Source organism: Hibiscus syriacus, unplaced genomic scaffold (genome assembly GCF_006381635.1).
Source record: "Hibiscus syriacus cultivar Baekdansim isolate YM2019G1 unplaced genomic scaffold, ASM638163v2 tig00110387_pilon, whole genome shotgun sequence".
NCBI classification, from domain to species: domain Eukaryota; kingdom Viridiplantae; phylum Streptophyta; class Magnoliopsida; order Malvales; family Malvaceae; genus Hibiscus; species Hibiscus syriacus.
The window spans coordinates 1,827,601-1,847,054 of record NW_024062717.1 but is presented as its reverse complement, the minus strand read 5'-3'; the positions used below and the strand labels follow the sequence as shown (position 1 = coordinate 1,847,054).

Here is a 19,454-nt window from a genome sequence, read left to right as displayed (position 1 = left end):
TTATATGCGTCTGTTTCAGAGTTTATTTCCGAATTTGATTCCGTTTCTGAACTATGCTCTTCTCATCTCTTTATTTTTTCTCGAAGCGTTTGCACATGGATTCTTCGTGCTCGTGCTTCGATCTCTGGGTCAAGATATACTAATTCGCCCGGGTTTCTTCGGGTCATAAATAAAAAATAAAGAAAAATAAATCAGTATTTTCCGTGATTCCCCAACAACGACACTAAATTGATAACTATTGTTTTGCTATCAAAATAATTTTGGCTTCTTAATAAGTAAAAAAGTGAGAGTAGAATAGAGAAACAGGGTCGATCCACAGAGACTCTGATGTTTCTGATTTAGTGGACTTTTTAATTTAGAAGAAGATAGAATTTCAGATAAAGATAAAAAGATAAGAATAAAATAATAAAATAAATAATTAAGTATAAATTGTTTAAAATGGAATATAAGGATGAAATAATAAAATAATAAATAATAATTATAAGATAATGATAAAGATAAAAGGGCGAGTTTTTAAATTGTTTAAAGAAAAAAATAAGATAAAGATTAAATAAACAAATAAATAAATAAATAAATAAAATAAATTGAGATAAAGAAAACTTATGGTAAAAAAAGCCTCATGCTTCAACTTTGCCTCAAATTCCTCGGATCATCGAAATAGATTTTTACTTCAAGATTCACGTCGGCTACTTATCTACAAGGACAATTCCTTATGACTATGCTTTGTATACCGAATATCCAAGTGCACTCTTAAATTTCGGTTTGTGAGTTGATATAAGCAACAACAATGTTGTAGATCTTTAAAACGTTAAAGTTCGAAAATCAACTGACCCGGATTATGTTGTTTCAACAATAACTTATTCCGATCTCAGTTTCCTCTTAGCAAACAATTTTGCTAAGTGTGTTCATAGGAAATCGAATGTGTTTCAATAAGCTTATCCTTCATCCCACGTTAACCATAACAACATCCAGACCAACACTGACTTTTGGTTTTGAAAATCGTTATGATTTGAAAATAAGCCCAAAAAACATAGAGAAAAATCTGAAGCAATTTAAGTTCCTTACAATTCTCACGTTTGGAATTGAGCCTTCGTTTTAGCTTTTGGCTTAAAAGAAAATTAGCTAAGCTCTGACTTTTTAATAAGTAAAAAGTGAGAGTAGAATATAGAAGTAGGGTCGATCCACAAAGACTCTGGTGTTTCTGATTTAGTGGACATTTTGATTTAAAAGAAGATAGATTTCAGATTAAGATAAAAAGATAAGAATAAAATAATAAAATAAATAATTAAGTATAAATTATTTAAAATAAAAGATAAGGATAAAATAATAAAATAATAAATAATAATTATAAGATAATGATAACGATAAAAAGGGGAGTTTTTAAATTGTTTAAATAAATAAAATGATATAAAGATTAAATACACAAATAAATAAATAAATAAAATAAATTGAGATAAAAAAAAACTTATGGTTAATACAACCTCAGACTTCAGCTTTGCCTCAAATTCCTCAGATCATCGAAATAGATTTTTACTTCAAGATTCACGCCGGCTACTTGTCTACAAGGACAATTCCTTGTGACTATGCTTTGTATACCGAATATCCAAGTGCACTCTTAAATTTCGTTTGTTAGTTGATCTAAGCAACGACAATGTTGTAGATTTTTAAAACGTTGAAGTTCGAAAAGCTGCCGACTTGGATTATGTTGTTTCAACAATAATTGATTCTTATCTCAGTTTTCTCTTACAAACAATTTTGCTAAGTGTGTTCACAGGAAGTCGAATGTGCTTCAATAAGCCTATCCTTCATCCCACGTTAACCATAAAAACATCCAGACCAACGTCGACTTTTGATTTTGAAAATCGTTTTGATTTGAAAATAAGCCCAGAAAACAGAGAGAAAATCCGAAGCAATTTAAGTGCCTTACAATTCTCACATTTGTAATCGAGCCTTCGCTTTAGCCTTCGGCTTAAAAGAAAATTAGCTAAACATGACCAGAGTTATACTTAACATATTTGAAAGCCAAACTTTAAAATAAAATAAAATGGAAAACTTGAAAGGAAATGAAAGAGAGAATTTTATAAAGCTAGAGAGAATAAGAAGAGTAAATTCTTAGTTGTTGAGATATATGCTTTTAGGCTTACCCTGAGAGGGTATTTATAGCATTTAAAATCCTAAAAACAAGGTAAAGATAATTCTGAAATAAAGAAAATAAATCCTAAGTAAAATACTTAAAACTATTTAAACTAAAATACCTAAAATAAGATAAGATAAAATATAATATAATATTTAAAATAATATCCTAAAACATGAGTTTAATTTAAATCCGAATTGCAGAAACGTGTGGCTGGTCCATTCATTCTTCTAGATACGCTGATTGGACCTTTTAGAAGGTGTTGACATCATCGCTTCGTCAAATGTTTCATGCCCAAAGTCATGCCCACTAATACAACTTTGATTCTGAAAAAAAAAACTGCAGAATTCTGTCATTTTAGTGCAATTTCCAGAATCTAGCGTTCTACACAGAAAATAAATCAAAACGAACAAATATGCCACAAAAACCAATGATTACGGAGCAATTTAAAAGAAAAATAATAACTAAATAAAGCACTTATCACAATGTTACCACTATTTCGCGGGCGCTATCACAGTCACAGACCACTATTTGAAACCCTGGTCTCATCATCTTCTACGAGGAATTCTTTCATTGATTCCTCGATGAAAGTAGCTAGGCGTTATGCATTTCTTGGATTTGACTTGTTCTGTTTGGCCTAATAGCACAGATTTGTCCGATATTGGCGTTTTATTAGATGAATGGCGAGCTGCCATTAATTCAGAGCCTAAAAAACCAGGTGAGTCGCAATTGATATTAACAATAGGCATCCGTTACTTGCCAATAATCAGAATGGTAAGTTATCAAATCGATTCCATTAAAAGAAATGTGGATTAGGCACATATTGTGGCACATGATTACCATTTGCCAACAAGGGAGAATTTTACAGGCGTCCATGCTGCTTTGTATAATCCTTCTATTAATGTTAGTACAGATTTTGGCATTAGTGAATGGTTAAATAAAGGAATGCCACCAAGCAAGCTGGTTTTGGGTTTGCCTTACCATGAATATGCATTGAAACAAATTTGTTATACTGTCAAAAACAGACGCAGACGCATAAACAATTTAAAGAAGGAGAAGATAATCTTTTTTTGTTTTTTAATTGCCAACTCATACTTCCGTTAATGGATTAACAGAAATTAACGGTCGAGAGACTAAAATTGAACGGGCCAATAACGTAATGGATCAAATTTATTTATTTTTTAAATCAGTGACTAAATTTGAACAGATCAAAAACATAAATGAGCATTCGTGCTGTTAACCCAAATAAAATTGAAAGGAACACCACACGTGCGACAACACGCGCATCCAATTATTCGAGGGACCCACATGAATGGCTAAAGGGGCCATCAATTTGTGTTCACTAGAATTTTAATGGAATCATCATATTCATTTGTATTTTTATATTTGTATCCTTTTAGAATAGGGTAAACTATAATTTTAGTACCTAAATTATTACTTTTATCCCGATTTGGTATTTAAACTTTTATTTATTTTTAAATTATATCTACCGTTTATTTTTTGTTTCGTTTCAGTGTCTCGCTGACTTTTTATGGATAAATTATATTATTCATTGTTCAACTATCTTCTCACTCCTATTTTGATAATTAAAGTTTAAAAGTTTTTAATTTAACTACTTAACTTTTAAATTGCTCATGTTTTAATCACTCTAATTTATTTTATTAATAATTTTAGTTACATGACATATTTTATTATTATTATTATTATTATATTAATATACAATTAAAATAATATATAAATTTGAAAGTTAGAGTGATTAAATTAGGAGTAATTTGAAAGTTAAGTAATTAAATTATAAAAATTAAACTCTAGTGACCAAAATAGGAGTGAGAAAATAGTTGAGTGATAAATAATATAATTTGCTCATAAAAGTGCCATGATGTAACAATTTCGTTAAGTTTAAACGGTTAGGTACTAAACGAAACAAAAAGTAAATTTTATGTATGATTTTGAAACAAATGAAAGTTTAAGTATTAAAATGGGATAAAAATAATAGTTTAAATAATAAATGTGTAATTTACCCTTTAAAATATTACTTAAATTCATACTTTGTTTTTTTTTCATTAACAAGAATCGACTCATGAGAGGAGCAGAGCAGTATGAGTTCTCCCTTAGGATTTTACACTTCATTTTTTATAAAATAATAAAAAGAATGAATTGATTGTTATGAATATATTATATGGATGTCATTATTACTCATATTAGTTAATGTGATTTTTAGTATTTTTCAATAAATTGAGAGGATGAAATGCCAAAGGACTTGACTCTTCACATGTATTATAATTATTAGAGAGTATTCTTCACCTTTATATATACGAGGTTCATGTGCTCATCAAAATAAGAAAAATATAGATACATCTATTTCTATTTTCTCTCTCATGTCTCTCTTTTATTTTAAAAGACGTTATTAGCAAGATCCGAAAATATTATTAGGCAAAGCTAAACAAAAGTGAACCCAACGTTACCAATTTCACTCAAGTGTGTAGAACTCCATAATTTAGCATCTATTAAGGTATAATCTACTATCATTGTTAAAAGGACACATGACATGATTTCTTTTATTGAGATTTACTATTTAAATGACACTTACTTTGTAAAGAGATTTATGACTTTGCATGATTTTTTTTAGGTTTACATGTGTGAATAGTTTTCTTTTACTGTATATTATTTAAGGTTTGCCCATTACTTTATTCATATGAATTTGTTATAATATACAAGTCTCTTGTTTGTAATAGTGATTTAATCTAGATATCTCGTATATTTAGCTCAAATTGTAAAACATATTTTGTTGTTTGACTTTCTTATCATTGATCATCAAGATTAGAGTTTATCCATGTCTTGCCATTTTAATTATAATTTAGTCATTCTTTTAGAATTTGTTTTCATGTTTATAACATTTTTTTGGTATGTATATGAGTAAGTGACATCACCTAAGTGGTTTTTTTAAGTGATCGTATCAAATTGGTTTTTTTAATTGATCATGTCAAATCTTACAAAGCTTTAATTTATGGCCTTGGACATCACTGGAAAGATCTATTTATCGTGGGTACTAGATGCTGAAATTCACTTGGAGACAAAGGTTCTTGGTGAGATCATTAAGGAAGGAAATAAAGCAACAACTAAAGATAAGGCTAAAGCCATGATATTCCTTCAGCATCACCTTCATGAAGGTCTTAAGACTGAATACTAGATTGCTAAAGACCCTCTATTCCTTTGGATCAATCTAAAGGAAAGGTATGACCGTCAGAAAACTGTAATTTTGTCTAAAGCTCGTTATGACTGGTTGAATTTAAGATTACAAGATTTTAAATCTGTTAGTGATTATAACTCGGTCATGTTTAGAATCATTTCACAGTTGAATTTATGTGGAGAGAAAATTACTGATATAGAAATGCTAGGAAAAACATACTCCACTCTCCATGCAAATAATATTGTCATGCAAACACAATATCATGAAAATGGATTCAAGAAATATTCTGAATTAATTTTTTGTCTCTAAGTGGCTGAGCAAAACAAGGAGCTACTAATAAAAAATCATGAATTACGCCCAACTGGATCTGCTCCATTCCCTGAAGCGAATGCGACAACTAAAAATGAGTAAGAATTGAAAGAAACAATTCATGCCAATGGCAGTGGTAACGAATGCGGTCATGGTCGATTATAATCGCGGTCGTGGTCGTGGATATAGACATGTTCAAGGTGGTCATTTTAGAAAATCATATTTCCACCGGAAGTGGGATCGTAAAATTGAAAGCAAGTATGAAAAAAAAAATATATTTAATTCTTGTATTAGGCATGTTATTTGGTTATTTTTTTGCATTAAATAGTACATTGTGCTTTATAATTCTTCTCCAACTTTGTTATTTTTTTAGACTGACACACACCCTAGACTTAGATTTGGTATCATTGAAGAGTCTTGACTTTAACTTTATTTTCTATTCATTAGTACTATTCATTTTACTTGTAGCTTTGGAAATGTTTCAGATTGAATTTTATTTTTTTTATTATGGTCATTTCGAACTAATATGAGTTTTACATTGATTCTTCGTTCGGTTACATTCAAAATTTGGTCATAAGTCTATGTCAAATCTAGGATATTACACCAAAGCTTACTCCGTTTATATAGTCCATATCAATATAAGTCTAAGTGAATTTTTCTTTCTTTACCCATGGTTTTTTCTTTTGGGGTGTCATTATTTTATTCAATCATATTCGTTTGTTGTTAATCATTCTGATATTATAACATATGATTTTGTATATCAATATAGGTGTGTTACATAAATGTTTGATAGGCTAATATTATGTGTATTATGCAAGTTATGAATATATTTATAAGTAAAGATGAATGTGTAGTAATTAGTATAGTTAGTAAACTTGTAATTTGATTATGTTATAGTGAATATGAAAATTCCTTATTATAGTTTATTATACAAATGCTCAGGGATGATAGTTAGCATTCCTTTTGGTAAGCACATATTTTTATTTATATGCAATAAATTATTTCAAAAACGTATATAATAATTAAACTTTTTACTTGTATTATTACTTATGTATCAACATGGCATATTGTTTTAAAATGTTTTTCATTTTTCATATGAAATACCAAATAATTTTTTTCATATAAATGAAAGTTCATTACAACAATCAATATTTTGTAATCTCAAAGAAATTTATTAAGTTTTAAAGATATTCATTAAAATGGATATTATATTAAGACTATAAGTGAAAGAAATCATGAATTTTTTCAAATTACGAGAATTACTCAAGGTAATAAACAAGTTCTTGAGAAGTTGCCTACATTCTCTACTAATTTGTACTACACAAAGATCAACTCATATACACGCATGCTATAGCAAACCAGAAGTTTGCTGATAACTTTATTGTTTGGCATGATCTGTTAGGTCATTCTGGTTCAATTATGATACGAAAAATAATCGAAAGTTTATATGGACATTCATTGAAGAACCAATAGATTCTTCAAAATATTTTTTTTCATGCGTGGCATGTTCACTAAGCAAATTGATAATTAGGTCATCACATACTAAGATAAATTATGAATCAATTACTTTTCTGGAACGAATTCAAGGGGATATATGTGGACCTATACATCCCTCATGCAAACCATTTAGGTACTTTATGGTTTTAATCGATGCATCGACTAGATGGTCCCATGTATCTTTGTTATCAACTCACAATCTGGTATTTGCAAGGTTACTTGCTCAATTGATGTTATTACGAGCCCATTTTCCAGATTTTTCTATTAAGACAATTAGTCTTGACAATGATTGAGAATTTACTTCTCAGTCTTTTAATGACTATTACTTGTCCATTGGAATAAGTGTTGAACATCCTGTAGCTCAAGTTCATACACAGAATGGTCTTGCAGAATCTTCAATTAAGCGACTTCAATTGATAGTAAGACCATTACTCATGAAGTCTAAACTCCCAATCACTGCTTAGGGGCATGCAATTTTACATGCAGCGGAATTGATTTGCATCAGGCCAACAATTTATCATAAAATCTCCACATTACAAATGGTTCATGGTCAGGAACCAAATATATCCTATCTAAGAACTTTTATATGTGTCGTATATGTTTCAATAGCTCCACCATACAGAACTAAGGTGGGTCCTCAGAGAAGGTTGGGTATATATGTTGGATTTGAATCCCTATCGATAATTAAGTATCTAGAACTATCTACTAGAATTTATTTACTACTTATTTTGCGGATAGTCATTTTGATGATCCAGTTTTCCAGCATTAGGGGGAGAGATCAAATAGCTGGTAAAGGAAATTAATTGGAAAAAATTATTATTGTCTCATCTTGATCCTTGTACTAAGCAATGTAAATTAAAAGTTCAAAAGATTATTCATTTAGAAAGCTTAGCTAATGAATTACCAGACTCATTTAATGACTCAAAGAGAGTGACTAAGTCACATATGCCAATTGTGAATGCCCTAATAACACTTGACATCCCATAAGGAAAAAATTCTAGTTGGCAATGGTTTAATGCATGCCTGAAGTGTGGTAGACCAATTGGTTCCAAAGATAAGAATCTTTGAAAAAGAAAAGGAGCAAAGAAGAATGATGGTCAAATCGAGAAAACAATGGTTTTACCAAGATCTCTAGGGGAGAATTTAGACATAACTGGAAAAATAGTTTCAGAAGAAACTCAAGTAACTGAAAATGAAGAGATCTTTATTGATTATGTCATGTCCAGTATTAAATGGAACCGAAATCAAATCAACGTGATGATGTTTTTGCATGTAATGTAGCACTAGATGTTATGAATAACAAAGAGGATCATGAGCCAAAATCAATGGAGGAATGTAGACAAAGAGATGATGGGCCAAAATAGAAAGAAACAATTGAAGCTGAATTGAAATCGCTAGCGAAAAGAAAAGTGTTTGGACCAGTAATTCGTACATCTACAGGTGTGAAACCAGTGGGATACAAATGGGTCTTTGTGCGTAAAAGAAAAGAAAAAAAGGAGAAATTGTGAGATATAAAGCACGTTTGGTTGCACAAGGATTTTCACAAAGACCTGGAATTGATTATGAGGAGACATATTCTCTTGTGGTGGATACAACTACATTTTATATTTTTTTTATAAGTCTAGCTATAAGAGAAGGGCTTGATTTAAGCCTAATGGATATAATAACAACTTATTGTATGGCCCACTGGATACTAACATTTACATGAAACTCCCTGAAGAATTTAAACTACCAGAAGTAGTAAATTCAGGTTCTCAAGAACATTATTCAATCAAATTGAATATATCCCTCTATGGACTGAAACAATCTGGATGCATGTGGTATAATCGCCTAAGCTAGTTTTGTTAAAAAAAGGCTATAAGAATGATCAAATTTGTTCATGCCTTTTTATTAAGAAATCTAGATCTGGATACATTATTATTGCAGTTTATGTTGATGATTTAAATATCATTAGAACTCTTGAAGAGATTCAAATTGTATTTGATTGTTTGAAGAAAGAATTCGAGATGAAAGATATTAGAAAAACAAAATTTTGTTTGGGGTTACAAATTGAGCACCTAAAAGATGGAATCTTTGTGCATCAATCAACGTATATAGAAAAAGTACTTTTATATGGATAAGGCACATCTAGTGACTACCCTAATGGTTATAAGAGCACTTGAACCGAGTAAAGATCCTTTCCATCCTCGAGACGATTGTCACACCCCAATATAGGGGCTATATTTTAACAATTTTAAGTATCGAATTAAAGTTATAATAAGGGAAAAATCAAGGTAATACTTTACTACCTTTTGTATGCTTTTCGGAACCCATTGATAAATGGTAAATGTATGAATGAAAATGATTGGTCCATTAGGTGTAGTTAGTTATCATTGGACTCTGACGGAAATTGGATTAAAGATAGTACACTGTATATGACTCTGACAGCTCGAAAAAGAAATTGGTAGACTGATCAGAAATAAATCTTAGTTCAAAGATTTAATCAGTAAATCAATTAATCTCAGAACACGTAAATTCTTATTAATCTTGTTAAAGGTTAAATGTTGGATAAGAAATTACCAAAAATAACACTATGGGGTAAAATTACAAAAATGCTCTTGTACTGTAAAATGACCAAGACTTCCCCTAGTGGTGAAAATAACCTTCAGTGATCAAATGAACAAAATACTCTGAACTCTAAAGAAACTAGAATACTTTCAAGCCTGAGTTATCATAAGTAATTCCACTTACAGAATTGAACGAAATTATGATAATACGCTTAAAATGTGAAAAGGATTATGGATGGCTATGATAATGGAGATAACCTAAGAACTTATATTTTGATACACTCGAATCTTGGAATCAATGATTAAATTCCTAATTTATTTGGAATGCCCTTGAAGTGTAATATGATTCGAAGCACTTCCAAGCTCTAGAATAACTAAATACCCTCAGCTCTGAAATGAATAATTCAACCTCGTTTACCAAAATGAATATATTATATGACTAAGTTGAACTGAATGGAAGTACTTTATGTATTTGAATTTCGGAAATGACCGAATTACTCTGGAAACTCTGAAGTGACCGGGATAAACTTGAATAATAATTGATTTAAGTACCCCAATGAACTTGAATTAATAGAATAACTTGGATAAGTCTGGAAACATTGAGGATATTATATGTTGTATTGTCTATAAGGGTTTTGAACCACAAATCAAACACGTCGATATTTCCTTATTTTGTTGTAATGTAGAAATAAAATAAAGACTATTGGAGTACATATTCGTCTCCCTAAGATCCATTCAACGATGAATCTAAAGATTATCAATTGATAAGAGTTTTCTGTATTAAAGAGTGAATACCCTTGAAGTTCATCGATTTCACCGGTTGACATGTATCAATGTTGGATTTGTTCAGCTCGAATTAACTCGATATCCCGATAGATCACACAAATCTTAAATACCCTGAATCTTCGTTTCTCCATTATTAGATCAAATCACTTCTGTCATATCTGAAAACAAGAGTAACTCTGATGAAAAGGATTCTGAATACTTGTCTGATTATATAGTGCCTCCGAAAAATATCCGACTACTATATGATTCTGATGAATCATGTTCTGAATAATTGATGAATTTTTTATCTATCAAACCCTTTTATAGGGATTTTGTCTCTAAATTTAATTAGTTTACAGAAGTTTCATGACTCCCTATATGATAAATACCAATCACATCTTAATAATATCTGGAACCTCTAGTGTGTTCCCTGATCACACGAATGTTTTCTTTAATTTTAAAAGTATTTCTCTATTATCTGAAATATAGTCGGACTTCTGATTTATGCTCTAAACTTTGATATATGTTCTTATCTCTGATTTTTGTTCTGATCTCTGCTCTGATATATGATATCTCCATTTACTGATTGAAATTATTTTTATACAGGGTACTATGGGACTTTGGTATAACAGAAGACTCTAGAAGGTTCAGTTGCTGCTGGTAATTCATTGTATAGGTTCAACATCGACTGGTAATTCCTTATGACCTAAGGTGACTTTTGGGTGGGCTCCTGGGCCTAATGGACCTAATGGACCTAGTGGTAAGACCTTACGGACCCTAAGGCACTCTCTTAGGGTGCCTCCTCTACTGTGTGCATTGGATAAGCCCTTATGGGGCTGAGGGCACTCCCCTAAGGTGTGTACCTACGCTTCGGCTAGGGTAAGACCTTATGGACCTAAGGTTCTCCCTTAGGTTGACACTTACGCCCTTTGGGCCTAGGGTAAGTCCTTATGGATGTAGTTCTGGGGAAATGCATATTGGCGTTTGGTATGAGGGTTTTACTATGACTTTTGAAAAATACGTTTTAAACTGCTACTGTTTTAAAAAGGATCTGTACATTTTCACTGGTTTTGTGTGAACACACTAGACAACCTATTCTGATCTCCTGAACCAAGTCATCCAAAACTTTTCCTCTAAACTAAAAGCTTCCTGTCATTTACTACCTGAGATATCAGTGCGACCTCAGCTCAACATAAAAATCTGTAGATGTCTAAATCGATAAGGAAAAATTTTGCTTACTTATTATCTGCATATCCTTCAACATCACTTGGTAGTTCTGTATTACTAAGGTTACCAAAGCTCAATCTTTTACTCACTATTTCAGGTTAAATTGATCCAGTTCAGCTATCAACATCAGTATAGAAGTTCCACCGATGTTGCTCACGAAGTACGGTGCATGTAATTAGGGTGCATGTAGGATGTATTTTTTTATATAAGAGTTTGAAATCTGTTTCATTTCTGAATATTGGTAAATTTAACTTTTTTATTTATAAATTATTTTATGATTTTAAGCGTTTTAACATATTTTTTAATTTTTTGGGAATTTTACGGTGGGTCGCTCCGGTGGCCCTAATCTGACACCTCAGATCAGATTGGGTCACTTGTATTAGTCTATGGGTGTTACATTTAGTGGTATCAGAGCTTACGTTGAGTCAAGTTTTCTGGGTAAACCTGTAACACCCCAACCCGTATCTAACCCGGATACGAATCCGAGGTGTCACATTGACTTTTCAAACATTTTACTTTTAAAAGATATTTGAAAATTTAAACTTTTATTTGAATAAATGTTTGGTGGAACCCTTGATCAAAGTATGTAAAGAGAATTCAACTTAATTTGAAAATAAAAACTCAATATATTACATAAATATAATAGTGTATATTACAAAAATGATCAAAGCATATAGGATTCAACATTTAACTACATGTCAACCAAATTCAATACAATTTAATGCATACTGTTAAATCTTTTCTAATATGATCTTCGGTAGGAATGTGTTGTCTTGGCTCCTAGCTTTGATCTTCGTGCTTCTTTGAACCTACATGTGAAACATTCATACTCTAAGTCTTTGACTTAGTGAGGCATATAAAGTGCGTAATAAAAACATTAAAACATCTAATCATATGCATAACATATTATAAAATCATATCATAACGAAATAATAGAATATTTCATAAAACAAAACATATATTATCATGCATTATTCATTCATGTTATTTCTTTTAATAGCCCAAAATATATTACTGAGAACTGAATGTTCGTGAGTGCATTGAGGTTGTGCACTAATGCTGCCACCACAACTCACATATATTGCACCAAAGTGCCACGTAGAAATTGCACTAAAGTGCCACAAAGAAATGTCCCAAAGGACCACATAGATATGCCCCGAAGGACCGCGTAGAAATGTCCCAAAAGATCACGTAGAATTGTCCCGAATGACCGCGTAGAACCCTCGATTCTTGGTATGCCACCTTTAGCTCTCATATCACATACTTTTTGGCTTTATCATTTATACCATTTCACATAGCTTATATCAAATAGGCAAATAATCACATAGATCACGTCACATAGATTATATCACATTTTCATATAATCACATAGTTTAATATCACATAGCTTATATCACATTTTCATTTAATCACGTAGATCATATCACATAACATGAAATATGAACAATGCATGTTCACTTAGTAACATAATCACAACTATACTTATACTCATGTAAACATATAATCATATCATTTCATGAACTTTCAAACATTGTTTAATCAATTATTAGAAATAGACTCATCGCAAGTATTCTTTTCATAAAACAATATATATATTATAGTATGAACTCACCTTATCTTCACTTAATCAAAGCAAAACTCTTATCTCTCTCTTGGTCAATCTTATATCGTCGATTCGTCCGGAAGTAGTTTTTGTTTGATATCTACACAAATATACAATCGATATGAATATCAGAATTCGAATAACTATTAATCAATCATCAATAAATTAAGCTAAAAGAAACACTTAATTCACAATTTCCTTCTGAATAGTATCGGTACCCCAGGCCCAGTACCGATACTTGTTCACTATGGTATCGTACTATACTTCAGTATCGATACCCATTCTACATTCTGGAATTTCATTTCTAAAAATGGTACTGATACTTATCTATTGGTATGCATACCTTTAGTATCGATGCTACTCATTCGGTATCGATACTGGTTGAAGGATTCATACAATTTTACCTTATGGTATTGATATTGTTCTTCCAATATCATACTCAAACCCAAATTTCACATGTTTTTTCTTTGAAGTATCGGTACTGTTTATCCAATATCGATACCCCTTACCTAGAATTTACTCATTTCAATTCAAAAATTTACCAATACTTGCTTAATCCCCATACTTTTAACTCCTTTCAAGCTTTTAAACTCAACTACACTTAATAAAACCAACTTATATCACTTTAATATACCTAAACATCCAAAACCCCACTAGATCGCTTGAAACTAAAAATCATCTCAATTTTTCAACATTGTTCTTAATCCTTTCCAACACCTTAATCATCTTATTCTAGCTTATTACAAGTCAAATATAACTTCAAATTTCAATTACTAATAATTTCTTATCAATTCACTTAAAAACCCTCTTTACTAAATCACTTATAATTTTTCTCTCCTTTAATTTCTACTTCTCTTTAAGCTTCCTTAAGCTTTCCTAACACTCCAAGAATCAATACCAATCATAAATTACAAGAAATAACCAAGTTACAGATTTTTATCTTAGCCAAGCAATCACGTGAAGAGGAGGAAGAAATGATGAAGAAAGAATTCTAGATTTCTCTTAACTTTCTCTTTCCTTTCCTACGTGTATTTAATACACCACACATGAATTTTAAATTCATTTACTTGTATAATGACCATTATGCCCTTTCATCTTTCCATCTTTGCTAAACAATCATACATAAAGAAATTCCAATTAAGTCCCTAAACTTTTCAATTTATCCATTTTAATCACAAATTTTTAAAATCTTACACTTTGGTCACTAGCCCGGTTTTTAGGATGTTACAAATCTCCCCCTTAAGAAAATTCGTCCCTAAATTTTTACTACACAAAGAGATGGGGAAATTGTCTATCCATATCTTCTTCACATTCCAATGTTGCTTCCTTTACTTTGTGATTCCTCCACAAAACTTTGACCAATGGAGTTATCTTATTTCGTAACTGTTTAACTTCATATGCCAAAATCTGCATTGGTTCTTCCTCATAAGTCAAGTCAGGTTGAAATTCTATCTCTTTTGGAACAATGATATGAAAAGGATCAGATCGATACCTTTTAAGCATGGAAACATGAAAAAATTATAAATCTTCTCTATTTCTGGTAGTAAAGCTAAATGATATGCTACTGATCCGACTCTCTTGACAATCTCATATGACCCAATAAATCTGGTACTAAGTTTTCCTTCCAAAATGTAACACTTTCTTCCAAGGAGAAATTTATAAGAATACTTTATCTCCAACATCGAACTCAAATTCCTTTCTTTTTAAATCCGCATATGACTTCTGTCTATCGGCTGCCACTTTAAGAACGTCCTTGATCAAGTCAGGACCAAGAACGTCCCAATCCTTGAGCTCATACCAATTTAATGGTGTACGACACTTCCTCCCGTATAAATCTTTATATGGAGCCATCTTGATGCTCGGCTGATAGTTGTTATTATAAGAAAAGTTAACAAGAGGCAAATACTTCTCCCAAGATCCTTTGAAATCGATAACACATGCCCTTAACATATCTTCTAGGATTTATATAGTCTGCTCAGACTGTCTATATGTCTGAGGGTGAAAAGTTTTACTAAAGTTCAATCGAGTCCCTAAAGTGCCATGTAACGTTTTCTAAAATCTTGAGGTGAATCATGGACCTCGATCAAAAACAATCAAAACAGGCACACCATGCAATCGAACAATCTCTTTAATGTACAGTTCCGCATATTTATCCACAAAGAAGTCAGCTTGAACAAGAATGAAATGTGCTAACTTGGTTAATCGATTAACTATCACCCAAATTGAATCTCTCTTATTCAGAGTCAAAGGTAACCCCGTTAATAAATCCATCATAACATTCTCCCATTTCCACTGAGGAATAGAGATTGGTTGTAGCAATCCTGAAGTAATATGATGCTCAGCTTTTACTTGTTGACACGTCAAACACTTAGATACAAATTTTGTGATACTTTTTTTCATTCCTGGCCACCAATAACGACTTTTGAGATCTATATACATATTGTTTCCATATTGATATATATTCAACGAACTATAATGAGCTTCTGATAACAAGTCATTCTTCAACTCATCATCATTAGGAATCACAAGCCTTTATCGATAATACAAATTACCATCAAACTTAACTTCAAAATTCTTATTTCATTCATTTTTTTTCACTTGCTTCATTCTTTTCAAACACTTATCATCTTTACTTTGCAATTCTTTAATTCGATCCAGCAGCGTCGACCTAAGATTTAACTCTACACATAATGCACCTTCTCTATTTAATGAAAGTCTCGCATCTAAAGCTCGCAAAGCTGGGAACATTTTTCGAATTAAAGCATCATCTACCACATTTGCTTTCCTGAGGTGAAAATCAATTACCACATCATAATCTTTAAGAAACTCAACCCATATTCGTTATCTCAAGTTTAACTCTTTCTGAGTTATCAGATACTTCAAACTTTTATGATCTGTGTAAAGGTAACAACGTTCACTATATAAGTAGTGAAGCCATATCTTCAAAGCGAACACTACTGCAGCCAATTCCATATCATGTGCCGGGTAGTTCTTCTCTTGTGGTTTTAATTATCTCAATGCATATTCCACCACTTTGCCTTATTGCATCAAAAAACATCCCAATCCATTATAGGACGCATCACTATAAACCATAAAGTCCTTTACAGATTCCGATTAGACCAATACAGGAGCTTCTGTCAAAATCTGATTCAACGTTTCAAAACTCTTTTGACATTCAGGGGTCCAACTAAAGGATACATCTTTCCTGAACAATTTGGTTAAATACAAAGATATCATCGAAAAGTTCTTGACGAACCTTCGATAATAACTTGCAAGACCTCGGAAACTCTGAACTTATGGCACATTCTTTAGAATTTCCCAATCTAATACAACTTTTATCTTTTGAGGATCTACTCGAACCCCTTCTGCCAATACCACAGGTCCAAGGAATGCCACTCCAACAAAACTCACACTTAGACAATTTGGCATAAAGCTACTTATCTCGTAGAGTTTGCATAACTACTCTAAGATACACTAAAATATCGTTAATGAAAACAACCACAAACTGATCAAGATAAAGTTGAAACACTCTATTCATTAAGTCCATAAATACAGTAGGTGCATTAGTCAACCCAAACAACATAACAATAAACTCATAATGACCATATCTCGTTCTAAAAGTCGACTTAGAAATATCTCTTCCTTGAATCTTCAATTGATGATATCCAGACTACAAATCAATCTTAGAGAATATCGATGCTCCTTTTAACTGATCGAACAAATCATCGGTTCTAGGGAGAGGATACTTGTTCTTTATGGTCAACTTATTAAGTTATCAATAATCGATGCAGAGACGCATTGCACTATCTTTCTTCTTTACAAATAACACTGGAGCTCCCAAGGTGATATACACTAGGTCTAATAAATCCCTAATCCAATAACTTCTGCAACTGAATCTTTAGCTCGTTTAGCTTCTTCAGGGCCATTATGTACGAAGACATTGCAATTGGTGCAGTTCTAGGCATTACCTCAATTTGAAACTCAATATCCCTATCAGGAGGTAATCTCGGTAACTCAAATAGAAATACGTATGGAAATTCCTGGACCGTCGGAATGTCCTCTAATCCTTTCTCCTTAACTCGAGTGTTAATCATGTTAGCAATGAAAGTCAGACATCCTTGTAACAATAACTTTTTAGCCGACATCTCTGATATAACGTTAGTTAATGGATTAAATCTTTCACTGCTCACAATTTTGATCCATCAGGACTTATCAAAGTTACTCTCTTCGATCTACAATCTATATTGGCATGATAACGATACAACCAATCCATTCCCAAGATCACTTCAAACTCATCAAATGGTAATTCCATTATATTAGCAGGGAATTTAATTCCCTGAATCCTTATAGGACACACTTGACATAACTGATTTACTCGAGCACTATGCCATAATGGGTTAGTCACTATCACATCGTTGCTTATTACTTTTAATTGGATTTTCAATTCTCTCTCTAATTTGCAACTAATATAAGAATAAGTCGATTCCGAATCAATTAAAACCAAACCAAATTTATCAAGTAACTGGAAAATACATGTAATGATCTCTGGATTATCACGATCTTCAGTAGTCTTAATGTTGTATACCCAGGCAGTTGAACGTATCTCATGTTGAGTGGACGAATTAGATTGATTCCATCATTGTCCTTTTTTTCTACCTATCTGAGACACTGTAGTAGATCGCTCTGTTTATGTTGACTCTCTAGTCATCAATGGACAATCCCGAATAAAATGTCTGGTGTCCCCACATCAATAACATGCTCTAGAGACTACTCTACTTACTCCGGTATGATTCTTCCCACAATGCTAACATTGCTTCGATTGAACTTGATTAGATATTCCAGTTCCAGACCCTACTGACTAAGTCTATTTAGCTATCATCAGATTTGATCCTCTGGCAAAGAATGTAGCTGACTTAGATTTAGTCTGAGGTTGAAAACCAGAACCTCTGCTTCTGTTTGAAGAAGCACTAGTTCTCTTGGTCATCTGAGCTTTTTACTCTGCAAACCTCTCATTCTGAGCTCTCTCTAGAGTTTTAGCACAATTGGCCACTTCTTGGAATGATGACAGATTCAAAACTATCAACAACTCCTTTAGTCTGGGGCACAAACCCTCAACAAACCAATCACATGCATCCTTTTCAATCAGAACTAGCTCTGTAGAAAATCTACTCAGTTTATTAAAATCGCACTCGTAGTTATACACGGTACGATTCCCTTGCTTCAGAATCATAAATTCTTGCTTCATTTGCCTAATAAACTGATCACCGATGTACTTATTCTTGAACTCTTATTAAAACAACGACCACGTCACTTGGTCACTTAACATTCTTATAGTGACATTAGTCCACCATACCCGAGCATGCCCTCGTAGCAAAGAGACCACTCCATCTAACTTCTCCATTTCAGAACAGTGGAGACCCTCCAACACGATTTTAACATCGTTAAGCCAAATGTTCACAGTAACAAGACCTTCCTCAACTTCACCCTTAAATTCAAGAGCTTCTAACCCTTTCAACTTTTTTTCTATATTCATCTTAGGAGTTGAGGGAGTAGGAGGTTGGAAATGCGTCAGAATAGCTTTCAATGTCCTGAAAAACACTCTCTGATATTATACATGCACTCACTGAGGTGTTTGTTCTTTACCTTTCCTGACCAGGGCAGGTGAATTGCTACTACCTTAGCCTCACTTATATATATATATATAACAATATATATATATTATAGTATGCACTCACCTTAGCCTCACTTAATCAAAGCAAAACTCTTATCTCTCTCTTGGTTAATTTTATATCATCGATTCGTCCAGAACTTTCTTTCGTTCGATATCTACACAAACATACAATCGATATAAATATTGGAATTTGAATCATTATTAATCAATCATCAATAAATTAAGCTAAAAGAAACACTTAATTCATAATTTCCTTCTGAATAGTATCGGTACCCCAGGCCCAGTACCGATACTTTTTCACTATAGTATCGATACTATACTTATGTATCGATACCCATTCTATATTTTGGAATTTCATTTCTAAAATTGGTATCGATATTTATCAATTGGTATCGATACATTAAGTATCGATCCTACTCCTTCAGTATCAATACTGGTTGAAGGATTCATATAAATTTACCTTATAGTATCGATACTGCTCTTTTAGTATCGATACCCAAACCCAAATTTCA

At 32.1% G+C, this 19,454-nt stretch overlaps 1 protein-coding gene across 1 annotated transcript; it reads right to left on the bottom strand.

The window, feature by feature from the left end:
- Positions 1-17,140: 17,140 nt before the first annotated feature.
- On the bottom strand, positions 17,141-18,804 carry LOC120122380. Its single transcript, XM_039141502.1, has 3 exons — positions 18,625-18,804; positions 18,278-18,489; positions 17,141-17,453 (listed from the first exon to the last, which is right to left on the bottom strand). Exons 1-3 carry the CDS (start codon positions 18,802-18,804, stop codon positions 17,141-17,143), a joined length of 705 nt encoding a protein of 234 aa, XP_038997433.1.
- Positions 18,805-19,454: the final 650 nt, after the last annotated feature.

What these genes read in the sequence shown, in the direction of transcription:
- LOC120122380 (XM_039141502.1), bottom strand. Translation starts at nt 18,804, where the DNA reads ATGAATATAGAAAAAAAGTTGAAAGGGTTAGAAGCTCTTGAATTTAAG. An exon ending in TGCTACGAGGGCATGCTCGG is followed by an intron (nt 18,490 to 18,624) that starts GTATGGTGGACT and finishes ATGATTCTGAAG; the next exon opens with CAAGGGAATCGTACCGTGTA. An exon ending in GAGAGAGCTCAGAATGAGAG is followed by an intron (nt 17,454 to 18,277) that starts GTTTGCAGAGTA and finishes AATTGTGAGCAG; the next exon opens with TGAAAGATTTAATCCATTAA.